The sequence below is a fragment of the Pseudonaja textilis genome, chromosome 2 (genome assembly GCF_049901715.1).
Source record: "Pseudonaja textilis isolate UNSWEBS1 chromosome 2, rPseTex1.2, whole genome shotgun sequence".
Lineage (NCBI taxonomy): Eukaryota > Metazoa > Chordata > Lepidosauria > Squamata > Elapidae > Pseudonaja > Pseudonaja textilis.
The window spans coordinates 44,515,602-44,535,130 of NC_141991.1; the positions used below are offsets into that span (position 1 = coordinate 44,515,602).

Here is a 19,529-nt window from a genome sequence, read left to right on the forward strand (position 1 = left end):
GAGATTCTCCTTAACCCAGGCAAAATAATATTGCATGAATAATGACATTATTTCTGCTATGAAATCTCTTAATGCAATGAGACAGTACACCAATTCAGTGGGAAGAGGGCACATCACACAGTCAGCATTCTGATTAGCCATCACTGGGAAGAATTTTTTTCGGAAACGTCCTGTATTTTCTACATACCATCCTGGCCTTTTCTTTCTGCTTATCTCTCAGCAAAAAAATATCAACATCTGCAGGGATTTTGAATGGATTTTGTTCCAACAACATGTCTATGTTTTGAGAAGGAACTGCAAAATAATAATAATAATAATAATAGTAATAATAATAATAATAATAATAATAATAATAATAAAAAACATTAAGAAATAGCAGAACAGCATTATATAACAAAAGCAATAGCACTTAGACTTATATAATGCTTCACAGTGCTTTACAGTCCTCTCTAAGTGGTTTACAGAGTCAGCATATTGCCATCAACAATTTGGGTCCTCATTTTACAATATTGGAAGGATGGAAGCTGAGTCAACCTTGAGTCTGGTGAGATTCGAAATGCCAAATTGCAGGCAGCCAGAATAAGTAGCCTGCAGTACTGTATTCTAACCACCGAGCCACTGCGGCTCTTCCAAATATAACAAGAAAATAAATAAGAATAACCAATATGTGTCCAACTGGGCAAAAATGAAAGAATGTTGGTGAACTTCATCACCAATGAATGATCATTTGAACAAATATAATTGACTGGGCAGATTGCCATGGCCAACTCACTGCAGGACAATTCAACTAATACAAAAGTTAAATTAATTTCAACACAACTGTGGCCAATAATAATAAAATAAAATCAAGCCAGAAGAGTAACAATCATTTCAAAGAAATGTGGTCATCAATAATAAAAGTAACTGGTTGGAATGATTAATAAGGCGTTGAATTGTCCTGCAGTGAGTTGGCCATGGCAAGTTGGCCATGGCGAGTTATCCGATTCCATGTTAAAAGATTTTTTGGAAATCTTGCAACATATCATACTAGAAAAGAAATTTGGACACAGTACTACTGTGTTCACATTTTTAATAGAATCTCAAGCATTTAGTCCAAATGATTTCCAAATTAGGAATAGCTCTATAGTTAGCCTTCTTTAAAATCAAGACAATTTATTATTTGCCACATTATAAACATTGGTTTTGAAAATACCTTTCTTTTTATCTCCTCTTCTTTCCTTTATTCTCTGTGATTTCAAGGTGCTTTGAAAAGAATTTCAAAGGTAGGGGAGGATTGCAGAGGGAAGGTTTTTATGTTCATGAAAACATATAATTGGATTTCAGACCCAAGAGAAAATCAAAGTACATTAGTTCTATATGATTTGGAAGATTCTCTGATCCTGAAAGATCCTATTGTCAAGGAAGTTTAGAAACGATAATGCAAGAATGGTAACTGATCTCCTCAAAGTTGCTAAAATGGCCATGGCTTCCTCTGCTGTGCCACAATTCTAAAAAGTGATCTATTGTGTTAACATTGCTCAATGATCTACTGATGATTGCTTGCATAATGGAATTTGGGAGCGGACAGTAAACAATTGAAAAGAGAGACTTACGTGACTTGGTGGTTGGTCTAGAGCTGGACTTAGCAGAGGGTATTGAAAACACATCTCCGGTTTGCTGAGATAACAGCCGTGTCCCTGATCCAATAAACAACAAACTTCACTTAGTTAGCCAGAAATATGTTATATTATAGGGAATGTTGCTAAGATGTAGGTGTCAGCATCATAGGACTTACCATTACTTCAATGTTTGAAGATTGAAGATCAATTTATATGGGGCTCTTTGTATATATATAATTGGGAACAGAGTCAAGAGTGGTGCGGTGGCCTACAGGTGGAGCTTTCGCCTCACAATCAGGAGGCTGTGAGTTCAATTCTAGGTAGAGGCAAATATTTCTCTCTCTGGTGTTGGAAGAAATATCCTTCTGTTCCAAGTGGGGAAAAAGACACTGGAAACACGGAGGCTGTTTGGAAGGTTTAATGGTGGACAGCAGGAGCACATGGCTTGAAGCTCCAAAGAAGGATGATCACATGCTCCAAGGTGAAGGAAAAGAGAACAAAGGGCTGAGGTACTGAGAGTGCCTGGGTTTTATAACCTTTGTTGGGATTTGAATTGGAGCTTGTATTCTTTCTCTTCCTGGGGTACAATTCAATTGCAAAGTTCCAAAATGTATCTTTTAGAAGTCTTGTTACAATTTAACTCTAGTCTTATAAGTTCCAAGCAGCCTCCTCCAGCAAAATCTTAATATTAATTCTTTTCCTCTCCCTTCCCACTTATAGCAAAAGAAAAAAAAAATTTTTTTTCAATGTTCAGAAATCTTTAATGTCCCCTTGGCTTTAACTTTCAAATTTAATTACCTGCTGGTGCCAGAACGGGTTTTTCCGATTTCCATCTGCTATCACCCTAAGGAAGGAGAGTGAGAAAAAAACAAACTTTCCCTTTTAACTTTCATCCACTGATTTTCCCAATCTTCTTTGGGAACAATGTATCTTTGATGAAATTAAAATTCCGGGGTATTTAAATGCTACTTATTATCTCGGTCAGCCAGAACTTTCACTTTCTCAGCTTCCTCCTGCACATTCTTATCCGGATGAAAGCTTCTTTGTGGCAGACATTGCTGACCGCCGCTGCACCACCTTTGGAAAAGGAAGTTAAGCCAGCTGAGGAGGGGGGTTGCGATTCCCCCAGACCTCTGCTGGATCTCCCGTCTTCAGTTACCTCTACAGGGTAACTATTAGCCACCAAATCCAGCTGGATCGGGGGCACTCCAGTGGCGAGTGCAGCAGAAACCGCGCATGATCGTGGATTCCTGCCGCTGCCGAAGCCTTGCAAACCGCAAGTATAAAAAGAAGAAAGTGCTAAATGAAACAGACTGTGTGTATTTGGATTGCTTGGTGACTTTGGGACCTTTGGAAATTATTATTTGAAAGACTACAAACTTTTGGGTTGTTTAAAAAACTTTTTCACAATGGCATTAGTTGTTGATGAATTGAAAATGGAATTTAAAAAGCTAAAAGAAGAGGAACAAGAAGGGAAGGGCTCTTCTGGATCTGTTTTTCATTTTTTAGAAATGGCGATTTCTACCTATCAGCAATTACAAGAAAAAGAAGGTTGGGATGAAGAAGAAGAAGCCATCTTTAATGAACAAACAACTTTAGTTGGGGAAGAAAAGGGAAAGAGGGGAAAGAGAATGGAGAATTTAAGACTTAAAAAAACAACCAAAAAGGGAAAAATAAGGTGAAAAATCGATACAATGTCAGAAAGCGAATTGGAGCTTGTATTCTGATTGGTTGCCAGACTCCCATGAGGCCATGCAGGGGCAACTCTGTAGGTTGTCCTGTGTTCCAGGCTTGGTTGAGCCTTGCTGGATGATGATGCACTGAAAAGGGCTTTTGGCAATTGCTATAGCTTTACCTGGAGATCTTTGTTATGTAAAGTATTCTGGCCTAGGCCTTAATGGCCCACCCATTAACAAAGGTGGGGTGTGCTTCTGCTTTTGCGGTGAGTTTCTGCTTCTGAGTTTCTACTCCTTTTAGGGGAGATATTCTGCCTTTTTAATATTTCCTAGGATATTTCAATTTTCTAGGAGAGGGGTGGGTGCTAACTGCCTACACTGGGCACACTGAGAATATATCTGCTGTACAAAACTCTGCATTGGTGACAGGAAGGGCATACAGCCATTAAACAAGCTAGCTCCATTCAGTTGCCCAGACTCCTCCTGCAACGGATTATGGGTTCGTTAAATGAAGATGATGATGATTGGGAACAGAGTCACATTCATTAATACCATCCTGACAATACATCTCTCTCAACTGAGTTTATGCTGCAGGTATTAAACTCCAAAGAAACCAAGCACCAATGAAGTTGACTGTTTCAAAAGGAACAATCTACAGTACATATACAAAAAAGGATAGACCTGTGTTCTACTCCAGGAGCTGCCCAAACTCTGACCTGAATTTTAAAACTGTAAAAAGAAGGAAACACTAAATTCTAGGAAATAAAACAAGAGTCTTACTGTAAATTTCTTCAGAGTCCACTGAGCCTGTAGATGTACTTGAAGGGGCAAACAGGGTTCCAGACATCTTGAGGATGTTCTAATTTTAACAAGAAGGCTGACAATTTTCTACCTGGTGAACAGATGTCTCGAGATGCAATACTGAATCTTGGCCTATGAAGAGATGTGTATAAGGAATCCTTTGTTAAATGTGGTTTTATTCATTAATCAGCTAAACCTTAACAACATAGAAACTAATTTACATCTGCTAACATTTGGGGCCAGAAATTAAAATGGTAATGAAAAAGATTTTGAAGGACCCTCCTAATAACTAAAATTAAGACTGGGGCAAGTAGTTGCAAATGATGATGGGCTTTGATTCACTGAACAACCATTTTGGTCTTGAGGTTAGGTTGAATGATTTGTAATTCCCCTTCCAACATTAACATTCCCACAATTTCATGACACGAAGAAGAAAAGAATTTTGTGCAGGTTCAGTTTTTTTCACCATAGAAAAACCTGAATTACTCCCAATCTTTGTATCACTATTACCATCCAAAGAATTTTTCTCACAGAAAGAATGGCCTGTTCTTTCTCTATTTTTAAGCAAAAATGAAATGAAAGAAAGGGAATCATGCACATTAAAATAGGCATGGGGTCAAATAAAATGGTGCTAATCCGAATAAAAGATTTGTAGAAATCATCATCATCACCATAATTTTAAATGACTTGCTTGCTTTAAAGGGGTCTGGAAATCTGCAGCTGGAAATTGTTTCCCAATTGTTAACACTCATTCAGCCATGACCTGTAATAGAGGGAAGGATCACTATAACACTAATGGCTACCAATTCTATGAGATGCTTTCTCAGTGCTACATCAGTGTTTCACATTGAAGCAGTTATTTTCAGGAAAATGACCTCACCTCATGCATATTCATTTCAGTATCTTCTAACAAATTAACTTGATGTACTGTAAAGTACATAATTAGATGAGGGGCTGTGATGGCTCAGTGCTTAAAAGACACTGAAAAACTGACAGCCCAGGTTTGAGCCCTCTACCATGCAATGGGTAGAGTTCCCCTTCCTGCCCAGCTTCTGCCCACCTAACATTTGAAAGCATGCAAACGCGAGTAGATAAATAGGTACCACTTCAGTGGGAAGGTAACAGTGTTCTGTGCACCTTTGGTGTATAGCCACGTTGACATCATGACCATGGAAAATGTCTTCGGACAACGAGCACCGTATCCAAAAGTAGGACAGAACCAGACAGAGAAATCTTTACCTTTTTCCTGTAGAGATAATATCCCTTGACCAACCTTACCTCAGCCTAGAAGTTAAGCAGGGTTCTGCTTGTCTGATACTTGGAGAAGAAACCACCAGTAGCAGGTGTCATCTAAACTACAGAATTATCTAAACTACAGGTAGTCCTTGTCTTATAGCCATTCATTTAGCAACTGTTCAAAGTTACAACTCTATTGAAAAAAGGGACTTATGACCAGTTCTTGCACTAATGACTATTAAAACATTCCCATGGCCATGTGATCAAAATTTGGGCACTTGGAAACAAGTGTGTATTTACCCTTGAACTCTGGTGCTGCAGTGGTTTAAAGTGCAGTGTCATTGGCAGATTCTGTTACAGCCGGGAGTTCGATCCTGAGGGAGCTCAAAGTTGACCCAGCTTGCCCTCCTTCCCGAGGTCGGTAAAATGAGGACCCAGATTGTTGGAGGAAATATGCAAATCATGCTTATATCGTAAACCACCAGAGTGTGAGGTAAATCGTTATGGGGTGGTATATAAGCTTAAATGCTATTGCTACTGCTGCTTTGGTTGCAATGTGCTGAGATTACATGATCTGAGGTGGTATTCAGCAGGTTCTGACCAGTTCTGGAGAACTGGTAGTGGAAATTTTGAGTAGTTTTGAGAACTGGCAAATACCACCTCTGACTGTCCCTGTCCCCATCTATTCTCTGCCTCCCGAGTCCCAGCTGATTGGCTGGGTCTTCTTTTGTTGCCTGCACAGGAGAAAGCAGGTTAGTGGGGTGTGGAGGGAATGGGGATTTTGCAGTATCCTTCCCTTGCCATGCCCACCAAGTCATTGTCATGCCCACCAAGCCACACCCACAGAACTGGTAGTAAAACATTTTGAATCCCGCCACTGTAACATAATCACAGTTTGCAACCTTCACAAGGGGCTTCCAACAAGTAAAAGTCAATGGGATAAGCCAGGTTTGCTTAACAACCACCTGATTCACTTAACAATCACGGCCAAAAAAACAATCATAAAATCAGACACGATTCATTTAACGACTGCTTTCTTTAGCAATGGAAATTCTTCCCCCTGTTGTGACCGTATGTCAAGCACTACTTGCATTTTACCAAGAAAAGGTTCAAAGCATCTCATCATCATGGCAGAAAGCTGACAGCTGCTGTTGAAAGGGGAGTGGGGAAGGAAACAACCCTAACTCCATTTTCAATTCCATTTGAAGCTGAAGACTGAAACACTTTTTCACTTGAAGCCTGCCATCATTGCAAAGCTGGAGCAGGATTACTGTTTAACAGCCTGTTTAATATTATTCTGCTGATGTTAGAACACAACCTCAGGCTCCCATCCTCTTTCTTTTTCCCAGAAAGGTTACATATGGGAAAACCAAAGTACTAAAAGTACTATATAAATCAACTGGGGAGAAAGGGAGAGAGAGAGAAGAAAGAGAGAGAGAGAAAGGAAAATGTAGAAAAAAAATAGTTTTTAAACCTCCTGATAGAAATATAAGATGAATTACCGCAGACGGTAAATATGTTTGCTGGGTAGGTTCACTCCAGAGACATAGATGCTTAATTTCAATATTGAGATTTCCCCCCCCCCACCCTGTAGATTTTTCCTGCTTTTCGACGACTCAGGCGTAGCCTTTTCATCAACGCTGGAAGTTCAAGAAAGCATATCGCGCTCAACCTGAATTCTCTCCCGATTGGAAATTAAAAAAAGAAAAAAAATATGGCTCTTTATAGAATGAAAGCACTATCAAGTGACTTAAGTTATTTTCCCGTCTCACGTTGCTCTTTTAATTGCTTCTGCTCGGCGAGCCCGGGGGTTTTTGCGAGTCCGTTTGGCCAATTTAACTCAAGAGCCACAGCGCTTTCGGACAAGAGGCAGGTTCCAGCGTTCTCGGCATTCCGCCTCTTCCATTGTTCTCCGTTCTTGTTTACGTTGCTGAGGAAACCATTTTCTCCTGTTGCCAGGAGGTGCTGACGTCATAATGGGGGGGAAAACGCTGGGGGGATGCGACGGGGACATAGAGATTGCGGGGAGCTGGAATCGAGCGCCTTACGTCCAAATCAGAATCGGAATCAGAATCGGAATAGAGCTGGAAGGGACCTTGGAGGTCTTCCGGTCCAAACCCCCCCTCCTCAAGCAGGAGTACCTATATCCTTTCAGACAAGTGACTGCTCAGTCTCTTCTTAAAAACCTTCACTGATGAAGCACCCACAAGTTCTAACAAATCTGGAAACTAAATGAAACAAGCCAGCCGTTTGGATACTGTTGTTTTGTGGGAAATAATTTGATATTTCCTATATAGGGCACTGCACACCAGAACAACTAGACACAAGGACAGTTTTTTCTCCCAATGTGACCATTCGGCTAAACAACTAATTCCCATAATACTGTCAAGCTCTTTAGTAAGACTGTATTGCTATTATTCTTCTCATCCTTCCTATTACCTATCAATTCCAACTTATAACTATAACTGTGTTGCTTGTGTTTTTACAATTTATATGTTTTATTTGTTCCCTAGTATGATTCGATTGCTTATTAGTAAACTATGACTATCACTAAGTGTTGTATCTTATGATTCTTGATGAATGTATTTTATTTTTTCTTTATGTGCACTGAGAGCTTATGCACCAGACAAATTCCTTGTGTGTCCAATCATACTTGGCCAATAAAGAATTCTATTCTGTTCTGTTCTGTTCTGTTCTGTTCTGTTCTACTCTACCCTACCCTACCCACCCTACTCTACTCTACTCTACTCTACTCTACTCTACTCTACTCTACTCTACTCTACTCTATTCTATTCTAACAGATGTCAATGTCCAGAGACAGTGAAGGGGATCAGTTTGAGGCACAAGGCAGGCTGCCATTCAGCAAAACCCATCCACATTAATCAAGCCATCCTTACCACATTTTGAAGTAAATGAAGCACTGCATTACAGGCCTAAAGAGTTTCCACCGCACCAATACCAATACCATAAGTGGGACATGTACAACAGTTAAATTCAGAATCTAAAACTTCTTTGCTTGCCATTATGTCCTGAGCAGTTCTTCAATCTGTAGCCATCAGCAGTGTTGGAATAGCACTGAGCACCCTCTCATAGAAAGCAGGTGTTTGTAATACAGGTAATCCTCGACTTACAACCACAATTGACCTCAAAATTTCTGTTGCTAAGTGAGACAGTTAAGTGAGTTTTGCCCCATTTTATGACCTTGCTTGCCACAGTAATTAAGTGAATCACTGCAATTGATAAGTTAGTAGCCCAGTCGTTAAGTGAATCTGGCTTTCCCATTGACTTTGCTTGTCAAAAGGTCGCAAAAGGGGATCACAGGACCCTCGGACACAGCAATGGTCATAAGTATGAACTGGTTGCCAAACATCTGAATTTTGATTTTTGGGATGCAGCAAAGGTCGTAACTGTGAAAAATGATCATGTCACATTTTTCAATGCCATTGTAACTTTGGTCACTAAACGAACTATTGTAATCAAGGACTATCTGTATTTATTAGATGATTTATTTCAACATTGAGATTAGGCATTATTTATAATGCTTGATTATGCTTACACACACATGCATTATTTATTTATGTGTCCAGAAACACACTTTTCCCATTGTGCCAATCATTTCAGTGTTGGAGTCAGTAAGAAGCATTTAATGAAGCAAAGCAAGAAAGAGTGAAAGTGTCAGAGGAAAAAAATAAACAGTAACATGCCAAACATCTGTTTGGCTGGAGAAAACCCCACAGTGTTCATCAAGAAGAGATAAATAGATTCTTCCAAGCGTATATTTTTTGTCATAAAATAGAATTTCCAGAGCAGAAGTTCAAATTATGTATATATAGGAGACACAGATGTTGAACATGGTATAAGCGTCACTTTTCCCATCCAGAACTTAAGAATAACAAAAGTCTGCTTTTTGCTACATAGTTAAATGAAATTCATTTGACAGATGCAAATAAGTTTACCAGCTCATACAATAAACCTAATTACAGGCAATAGGCACTCATAAGGAATGACAACAACATTCCAGTAAAGTTAACTGCAAACAAACATAATTGCTGAGCAGGGAATTCTGGGAGATGAATTCTACACATTTTAAAGTTGCCAAGGTTGAGAAACACGGCTCTAATAACAGAGCGAGAAAGACATTAGCAGAGCGTTTCCATACTTTTGATGTATCATGCAGAGCAGGAGAAATGAATGCGAAGAGCTATAGAAGTACATAACTGAAGGAAATGTCTATGGAGGTTCTCAGTATTCCAGGTCATGGTTGTCCCTGTCATGCCTCTGTCAGAGTCTGAATCGGAGGAGGAAGCCAGACAGAGAGTGGGAGTGTGACTCTGTTGGCTGTGGAGGAGACTGGGGAAGGGCAAAGTCTGGCTGAGCAGAGCAGGGAGATAGAACAAGGGAGAGGAAGTTCAGAGGAAGAACCAGGCCCACCCCCTCTTTATCCTAGGGCATGCAGGGAGGAAGAGAGCAACGTGAGTTGCATGGCTTACGAGGGAGGAGAGGGCCCTGATTTCCTTCATTAGCCACAGCTGGAAAGACAGTTGATAAGAGAGGCAGGCTGCATGCAGCAGGCTGCTGGGAGAAAATGTGACTTTATCCTGTGTTGTTGTAGCTTATCTGTGTTCCTGGCATCTTCCTAACCGTGTGAGTTTTACCATGCCTTCAAGTCTGAAATTCTTGCTCTTGCCCTGCCAAACTAATTACTTCAGCTTGGTTTGTTTGGACTTTTCTTACAGTAACTTACAGTTTGTGTTGCTCATGTATTGGACTTAATTTTCTGCAGTCAAAGGCTGTTCCTGGGAGAGTTTTTCTCTAGCCAGAAGGTAACCTGGACATTGGGGGCAAAGTTGGAGATAATAAAGGCACTCTTATTGCTTATCTGACTGTGTTGCCTTTGTGCCACACCCTGGGTCATCACATTCCCAAAGGTGCTTTTTTCAAGAGGCACCTTTGGGACAACTGCAAGAAACCTACCAGGGAGAAAGGTGTGAAAGTGAACAGGTAACTCTTAGCGTTGCCAGGCCTCTTGATTTCCCTATTTCAGGTGACAGCTTGGCCTTGATGGTGTGCAGTATGCCCACAGCTGTTCCTTCCACTTGATAATGACTTAGTTAGTTGCTATCTCAGATGAATTTTGGATATCATGTCACCTTAAATGCTGTTTGGATCAGATTCCCCCCCCCCACCTACTTTGCTAACAAAATATGTATTTAAATTAGGTAGTCACTTGGCTGTCTAGGTAAGGGTGCAGAGTCCCTTGTCTTGCTTAGATCGTAGAGCTGTTAAGTTAATTTTCCACAGCATAGTTAAACAAAATTCATTTGACAGAAGCTAATAGGTTCATCAGCTCACATGACAGACCTTAATTACAAGCTATGTACTACATTTATAAGGCGTGACAGGTGCCTTTGGCAGGACTGGTCTAAATTCCCATCTGCCTTTCTAAGGTTGGTACCTGTTCATCCTGCCAAAGACTGAATGGGAAGATGCCCCATTCTTTGCAAGGATCCCTAATCTGAATGCCCCTGCTCACAAGCCATGAAAACCACAGATTTTCTGCCTTCCATTTAGGACTGCTTTTTATAAAATGAACAACCTGTTTACACAAACAGAAGTGAACAACTGATCATCCCTGTAATTATTCTGACACATAAAGTAATTAAAAAGCACAAAATCCAGTATTACATATGAATCTTGCCCAAACCCTTAATCATTTTTGACCTATTTGACCTCTCGGTTTGGGGAGAAAGCAAGTCAACATTTAACTTCATAATTATTCCAAACTGACATTTCTTCACAGGTCAATCTAAATCAGGGGTGTCAAACTCACGGCCCGCAGGCTGGATGCATCTCATGCTGGCCACGCCCACCCCAGTTTAGCAAAGGGGGGAAAGTTGTGATATGTCACGTGATGACAACATGATGCTGTAAGTTTGACCTGGTCTAAGTGATTAACAGCACAGCTATTGTGGTTCACCAGCAGCTGGTGCAGATGGCAATGGAATCGGACAGTGAGGACGAAAGGGAACCAGACAGGGAGTTAGGAGAGGACTTGGATGAGGGTCCTGCACCGATGCAGGGATGGGGCCAGGACCATCTGGGAATGGGGTGCTGCCACTAGAGCCTTCGGAGTCTGGCAGCAGCGAAGCAGAGGACCCAGGGGAGGCTGTTCCCAGTGCGCGTGTGTGCAGAGCTGCTAGAAGGTGAGAGCAGCTGAAGCAGAAAGAGCAACTTGGGAGTAAGGCTGGGAGGTGATTGTCCCTCCCATAAGGGATAAAAGTCAGACCTCAATGACTTTGCAGGAAGCAAAGTAGTTCGATAGATTCTGAGTCCTTCTTGAAGCTCTGGTTAGTTTTTTCTGGTACTTTGGTGGGTTTCTGTTATAATTGGAGACTTCTGTTTTTGGAAGCTTTCCACAGCACTGAAAGGCATGTGCTTATCTTGGAGAACTGTTTATAATTAGTTCTGGCTGGGAATGAAAGTAATTCTCAGCCTTGCAATAAAATAAGTTTTGCTTTTTAAAAAAGTTGTGTTTAATTACGTTTGACAAAGCCTGGATCAGAACTACAGCAATGTATCCCATGTTGTTCCTCCTACCTTATTTTGTATCTACAGCTGCAACCATTAGACATAGTTGCCTTAATGCTATAGCTTCATACAGACATGGGTGCACATTCTCATGTATGTGTCTGATTGCAAAGATCACAGTAGATGTAAGATGGCAATTTGAAAAGGAAATGTAGATATATTTGACTGAATGACCTTGCCTATGATTGGAATCTTAGACATGGCACTGAATTCATTGATTTTAGCTATTATTTTTATGAAAGTGAGTGCATGCCTCTCTTTAAAGTTCAACATGGAGGTCCCAATATTCTTTTTTTAAAAAAAAAAACATTTTTGCATCTATTTATAAAAGGGCCTGTGGCAATTCAGTCAAAGAATGAACTGACTTCAAGGGCTAAATTATTTATATTTATTTATTTATATATATATATATATTTATATTTATATTTATATTTATATTTATTTGTTTTCTATATTTCTTATTTATTTATATTTATATTTATATTTATATTTATATTTATATTTATATTTATATATATATATATATATATATATATATATATATATATATATATATATATTTGTTTTCTGAGGTTCTCGCGGGTATTTGTATGTGGATCTTTGGTTGTTCGGGTTTTCTCCCGCGTAAGATTCAAAGTATCTAGGCAACGTTTCGATGAAGTATATATATATATATGAAATATATATATATTTAAATTAAATTTCTCCCCAAATTATATAGATAGGAATTATGCAGTGTAAAGCAAGAAGCAAGAAAATGGCCATTTTATAAAATCAGGAAAATCAGCTGTGATTATGAGAAGTTCTATTGTGTCCAAAAAAAGCCTCAGAAAATGTGTTACCGTATCATTTTTGCCCTGGCATCAAGACCTCAGGTCAAAACCCATGCTTTTGGTTGGCTGGTGTTGTTTTCATTCTATATCCTTAAAATGTCAGCAGCAGCATGATGCAAGAAGGACTTCTCATTGCAACTGTTTTGTTATGAAAAAGTCTAGTAATGGTTTCAGAGAAAATTTTCCACACTTAAGACATGCATTACCCAGATCTGCCACAGGGTGTCGTTCCTCATTGAGATTTATTTTCTTTCTAGAACCAAAACACATAAAACATGTTAACCCTTGTGTTTTTTTTTCCTTGTGTACATGCATGGCACAGAATTTATGGCCAGGATTCTTAGATATCTTTTCAATTATGCATGTACAAGGAAAGTGAGAAACTGTTTTACAGCCAACAATTTCCTCTACTTCCTGCTCTGTTGTTTTATAGAAGCCTCCCAAGTTTGCTCTCTCTTACTACTCTAAGTTCCCTTTGACCAGAATCCAACTCATACGATGCTCCCACCAGTGGTCCTAGTGGGTAATTTTAATTGCTCCCCTCTTCCCTTTTCAGCTTGTGTCTTCCTAAAATATAGTTCAAAGGTAACAAGACCCTGCTGGCTCAATCATGGGACTATATGGAAGAAGGGAGAAATGGTAAAAATTGCTTTTCTCTTGTGCTGGTGCGATCTTATAAAACCAGAAACAATTCTTCTGTTAACAAATGGAAAACACACATCTGTCTTTGTAAGCAAAATTGGGTTTTAAGCCTCTGTTGTATGTTCAGTAAATATATAAGGTTGGGTAAATAAATTGGATGGTTTCAGATTCGACCGTATATTGAATAGATCCATTGAAATTAATGGGACTTAAAAATGGTGAAATCTCGGTAAGTGCATATGACAAAAGACTTCCCCTTTTGAGCTAATGAACTGAGATAAAAATATTAGAAGAGTTAAGTAGCACTTGCACATGATGATCCATTCAAGTATGACTGTTTCTAAATTGTTCATTCTCAGCACTTTGAATTACCCAAGGCACCTCCAATTTTCAGAGTTCTGACCTTCAAGGAATAGTGATTTTAAAGGAACTGGATTCCTTTCATCCTGACACATTACAAAGTGGAAAGAAAGGAAGGAAGGGGTAAAGAGGAAAGAAAGGGTGGAAGGAAAGAAAGAAAGAAGGAAGGAAGGAAGGAGGTAGGGAGGAAAGGAAGGAAGGAAAGAAGGAAAGATAGATTAATAACAACAGACAGGAAGCCCTTTGATTATGCTGAGAATACCCACTTCCAGGGGTGGGATTCTATCAGGTCGCACTTATTTGCTAGAACCGGTTGTTAACGTTTTAAACAGTTCAGAGAACCAGTTGTTAGAAGAAATTCCTGGCCTGTAAGGAAGGCAGGAAGGAAACATTCTGGTGTTGCTTACACAAATTGCCTCTGTGTTAACCCTTATTACATTCTTGGCAGGACTAGACTTCCTGTCCCAGGAACGTCTCTGGAGTTATTTTTCCCTCCTTTGCTGGTGCTTTGCTTGCGTGGAGTGACCATTCAAAGTTACAATGGCACTGAAAAAAGTGACTTATGACCGTTTTTCACACTTACAACTACTGCAGCATCCCCACAGTCATGAGAGGCCAGGCGAGGAGATGAGTGTCTTGATGTGAGTGATGTTGAGTTGGCCATTCCCAGCCAGTAGCATGACCACCAAGCCATGTCCACCAACTAAGCCACACCCACAGAACCAGTTGTTAAAAAATTTAAATCTCACCCCTGCCCACTTCCAAAACAAATCTGAACCCACTCCAACTCTGCCTACTTTGGTGACCTCGCTGCTTTGTCAATTATGGTCCTTGGCTATCCATTAAAATAAAACTGCAGCCAAAGGCCACATGTCTGAGAAATTTGAAAATTGCACCACCAAAGAGATCTGGAGCAGAGGTGGTATTCGGCATGTCCTGACCAGTTCTGGAGAATCGGAAGCGGAAATTTTGAGTGGTTCCGAGAACTGGCAAATCCCGCCTCTGACTGGCTCCACCCCCATCTCTTCTCTGCCTCCCATTGAGTCCCAGCTGGTTGGCTGGGTCTTCTTTGGTTGCCCTGCACAGGAGAACAGAGCTGGAAAGCAAGTTAGTGGGATGGGGAAGGAATGGGGATTTTGCAGTAACCTTCCCCTGGAGTGGGGAGGGAATGGTGATTTTGCAATAATCTTCCCCTGCCATGCCCACCAAGCCAAGCTATGCCCACCAAGCCATGCCCACGGAACTGGTAGTAAAAAAATTTGAATCCCACTACTGATCTGGAGGGTATTAAATTGTTGAAGTCCTATCTCCTATATAACTATTTTACCTTTTTTTAGCTCTTATTCTTTAATTCTTTCTTTTTCAAATGGCATTTTCAGCTGAAAATGACCATTATTAAATTGTACAAGTGAACCTTCGAAAGTTTATTTTTCCAGCCATATTCCTTGGGAGTTAAAATAAGCAGGGAGCAAACTACCAACTGTGAAAAGGCTACCAACTGTGCTCATCTAAACTTAGGTGTCCACTCTGGAGGTTACTTGGAGTTCTTTCATTCCTATGAGGTTCAAGCCAGGTCAAGCTAATTTGAGCTATAAGCTAATTTATTGAAAAGTGCATACCTGTACGGGCAACTCTGCCACTGAGTGCCATGGCACTTTTATTTACTGCTGTAAAAAGTTCCTTCCTTTAGACAGAGCAGTAGATATAGGCTGGTCAGAGCCATGTACTAAGAGTGTAAATTTTCAAGTGAGTTCTGGACATCTGTCTCAGTAGGCCTTGAAGAATCAGCCTCAATGCATTGGAAGGCTACAGATTGACCCACAGGCTGGAACACAGCTGCTCGTGCTATTTACTCGCTAGGTTGCTCATGGCAAGACCAGTTCTACTATAAGACCCAGCAGCCCCCTGAGAAAAAGACAGAAGTCATCTACAACATACAGTGTAATGATTGCAACAGCTACTATGTAAGACAAACAGGCAGAAAACTGGCAGAACGGGTCCATGAACAGCAACTAGCAGTCAGAAGACATGATGAAAACTCTTTAATTTCATTACCTATGGACAGACGTAACCATAGTTTCAATTGGGAAACTGTGACCATCCTAGACCAAACCAAGTCCAAAAAACACTAGGGAGTTTCTAGAGGCCTGGAACTCTGACAACTTAGCCATGATAGAAACCCAGATGTAAACAATATCTATATACTATGCAAAAGAGACAATCAACCAGCCAGAAAGGGACAAAAAACGCCCAAACACCTCCCCACCAGAAATCAGCCCCCAGATTAGTATAGATAAACTCCAAGATTATCAAACTAACAAGTAATCAATACCCCAATCAAGGAACTGCCAAACAAGTCAACAGTAAACAGTCCAACCAAGAACTTCTAAGACCATCCAAGCCACTAGAACAGGGAGCCTCAAACCCACTACTGGACCATGGTCTATTCATAACCGGGCTGTGTGAGTGGCAGGGCACATGTGCATGCGCAGCTTAACTTCTACGAGTCGCAGGGTAGCGTGCTTGCAGTTCAACTTGCGCACGTTGAGCTAGGTGTGCACGTGCATGCATGCTGGCCCGCCACTTGTTCAAGTTGAACTGCAAGCACCAGCCCACTACTCACATGTCCCAGTTCCCCTCTTTCCCCCCACCAGGCACCAAGCCACAAAGGTTGGGGACCAGTGCGCTAGAATATAAACTGAGAGCAAACCCCACTCCTTACTAGCACTGAGGATGTTACCTAGTTTGGGCAATGAAAACAGTCGAGCTCAGAGAGCACCAAAACCACTCATTTCAACCCTGAGCTACAAATACTCTCCTTTATTGATCCTGGAATCACAATGCAAATTCAACCCTTCCATATCTGCATGGAGTATCATAATATGGGTCAAGATGGTACATTATAGCTTTTTTCATTTGGCATCCCCACCTTTCCCATAGCACATGCCATGCTGAGCCAATCTAAATTGTTCTCTACACACACACAAACACACACAGAGAGAGAGAGAGAGAGAGAGAGAGAGAAAATTAACTTAAAAACCCCAATGAATTCAATTAAGCTGCAAATGGCTTGCCAGAATTTTAGGTTTAAAGCATTGAGGCCTCTCTATGGACATAAATGCTCTTATAACAAAGTGAGATTCCTATTTGAATTGATAGGATGAGATTGTCAGGCTTTTCATATCTCTTCTCTTGCCTGTGAAGTGTAACAGGCTTGAGAGCCCATTGCTTCTGGGCAGAAGGAATGGTTGATAATTTTGCATTTGCTACTTTAATGGACCAATCAGGTTTCAGAACATTTGCTTCTGACTTTATTGCTTCTGGCCCTAAAGGGCATTAATTCAAGATTAAATGCCCAAGACCAGCAGTAAAGCAGCAAGCACACTTCAGAACAGAGCATCTCAAGGTGAGAATCCAGATTTTTGGGTGGTGTCAATGCTGGGAAGAAAGGAATATAATCTTCCAATGTGTTGACATATGACTAATTCCTAAAAAGTAGAAATAAAGGCTACACGCTGGCTGTGCTGATATAAATCTTGATTGTTAAATAAATCCATCTTCCAAGCTCATTCAATTCTTTAAAGCCTACAGCAGGGTCTTCAAACTTGACAGCTTTAAGACTTGTGGACTTCAACTCCTAGAAATCCTCCTCCAGTCATGTTAGTTCAGGAATTCTGGGAGCTGAAGTCCACAAGTCTCAAACTTGCCAAGTCTGAAAACCTTTGGCCTACAGCAACCAAATGGGTAGGGATAAGACTCCATGCTACATCATAACATGCTATGTTCATACATGCAAATCACAAACACCATAACTATTCCTAATATTTTGTGCCAATGCAACCCCTAGATTTTTCCTGTGTGAAATGTGTTGTATGTAATTCCTATATGTTAAGTATCAAGCAAAAGATAGAATAATAGACAGAATAATGGAAAGGACCTTGGAGGTCTTGTAGTCCGATCCCCTTCTCAGACAGGAAACCCTATACTATTTCAGACAAATGATTGCCAATATTTGCTTAAAAACCTCCTGTGTTTGAGCATTCACCCATAACATTCTGGAAGCAAGTTATTCCACTGATTGTTTTAACTGCCAGGAAATTTCTTCTTAGTTCTAGGTTGCTTCTCCCTTGATTAGTTTCCACCCACTGCTTCTTGTCCTTCCCTCAGGTGCGTTGGAGAAGAGCTTGACTCCCTCTTCTTTGTGGCTGCCCCTGAGATACTGGAACACTGCCGTCATGTCACCCCCTAATCCTTCTTTTCATTAGACTACGTATACGCATGCTGTATGTCCTGTAGACATGTAGTAAGTGGTGCTGCAAAGTTCCATTTCAAAATGGCCATTTAGGGAGGACAAGGTTAAAAATAGCTGAGTGATAAATTATTATTTTTCAGGAAGACTCTCAGTTACAATTATTCAGCCCTGGATGTTCAAGTAACGGCAGATAATAACATATTTGCATATTGATGCAGCATGCTGCTAATTTTTACAAATCAAGTAGCTGTTAAGAGACCTAGAACCTGATCAGACCAGGCTTTCTTTCTTTGGAAGTTCTAAGCTCTTCGGTTTGATTCCAATCAACACTCAAACTGCAAGGATCCAGCTCATCGATCAATCACTTTATCTCTCCAAGGGCACACCTTCACAAAATTCCGTGAACCAGGATGTCAGCAGATCCTGGAGGCTGTTTTGCAGTTAAAAGGCCACTTATGTCAATATTGCATCTAATTGCTTTCCCTAAGTTTTCCCATCCACCTTTTTGTACCACAGGTCAATGCCCTGCATAGTGATAAGATTGTTATTAGGGACGACCTCTTTAATATATGGGGTGATCACCCAGAGGGCATGTGCTTTTTCTTCTTCCAATTCTAGAAAAGTCCTAAATTAACCCCATTCAGTTTGCGGGAATGGTTTTTCTTTTGTCTTTTTTTGCCAGAAAGATGTTTTGAAACAAATCTTTGTTCCCCTTTGTCAAGTTAGGGCTTATGAGACCTTAGGTTTGTTTGTGTGTGTGTGTAAAACATAGTTGAATAATGTCTCTCCTAAGGTTCAGATTCAGCCTTGAGCATGGCCAAATAGAATTACAAATCATACTTTGTGTTGTTATCATCCCACCTTTTTTTTATCAGACAAGGATTTACCTGGATCAGAAAAAGGCTTACCTTACTCCAGCTCCTTATTTCCTATAGCAACCAATAAAATGCCAATGGAACCTCTATAGCCAGACACGAGGGCAATAATACTGTATTTTTCTCCATACTGATTGTATTTGAGAGGGTTCATATAATATTTGATCCATAGCTATTGGACATCTTATTCTGCACAAATGTGTCTATTTAATTTTTAAAGCCCTCAAATGTCATCCCAGTTAATTGAATACAATCATCCTATGAACTCTGGTGGCACAGTGGTTAGAATGCAGTACTGCAGGCTACTTCTGGCTGGCTGAAGTTCGAGCCACACCGGGCACAAGGTTGACTCAGCCTTCCATCCTTCCTAGGTCAGTAAAATGAGGATATACCGCACTGGAGCGGTATATAAGTCTAAGTGCTAAGTGCTATTGCTATCCTGACCCAAAATGGATGATAAGTTTTCTGTTCTTTCTTTCCCTACAAATGGTCACCCAGAATAGTCAGGACATACAAGAATAAAAAAAAAGCAATTAGGATTATTCTGTAATCTGTGGAATAACACAGAGATTCAGTAGTGGATAGTTCTGAATTCGTTGACACTTGATTTTTATATTGAATCATCAAATTAATGTCAGTTCTTAGCAGCCACGTAGATTTTCTCCAGA

The 19,529-nt window shown here is 40.3% G+C and overlaps 1 protein-coding gene and 1 long non-coding RNA gene across 3 annotated transcripts in view; one reads left to right on the plus strand and one right to left on the minus strand.

Moving 5' to 3' along the window:
• The window catches only part of CFAP100 (cilia and flagella associated protein 100), a 30,476-nt gene extending 17,618 nt beyond the window's left edge, over positions 1 to 12,858 (minus strand). Inside the window, exons 1-4 of one of the 2 annotated variants that reach the window (XM_087923764.1) lie at positions 12,742 to 12,858; positions 4,055 to 4,207; positions 1,593 to 1,676; positions 188 to 294 (exon numbers count right to left, since the gene is read on the minus strand). In XM_087923764.1, the coding sequence (XP_087779890.1) occupies positions 188 to 294; positions 1,593 to 1,676; positions 4,055 to 4,121 (258 nt within the window). In that variant the 5' untranslated portion in view covers positions 4,122 to 4,207; positions 12,742 to 12,858. Of the gene's footprint in view, positions 1 to 187; positions 295 to 1,592; positions 1,677 to 4,054; positions 4,208 to 12,741 lie in introns of those variants that run through there. The other variant, XM_087923765.1, reaches the window with a different exon arrangement.
• The window catches only part of LOC148126839 (uncharacterized), a 400,892-nt gene that overhangs the window by 194,676 nt on the left and 186,687 nt on the right, over positions 1 to 19,529 (plus strand). The gene's annotated exons all lie outside the window — the stretch shown is intronic.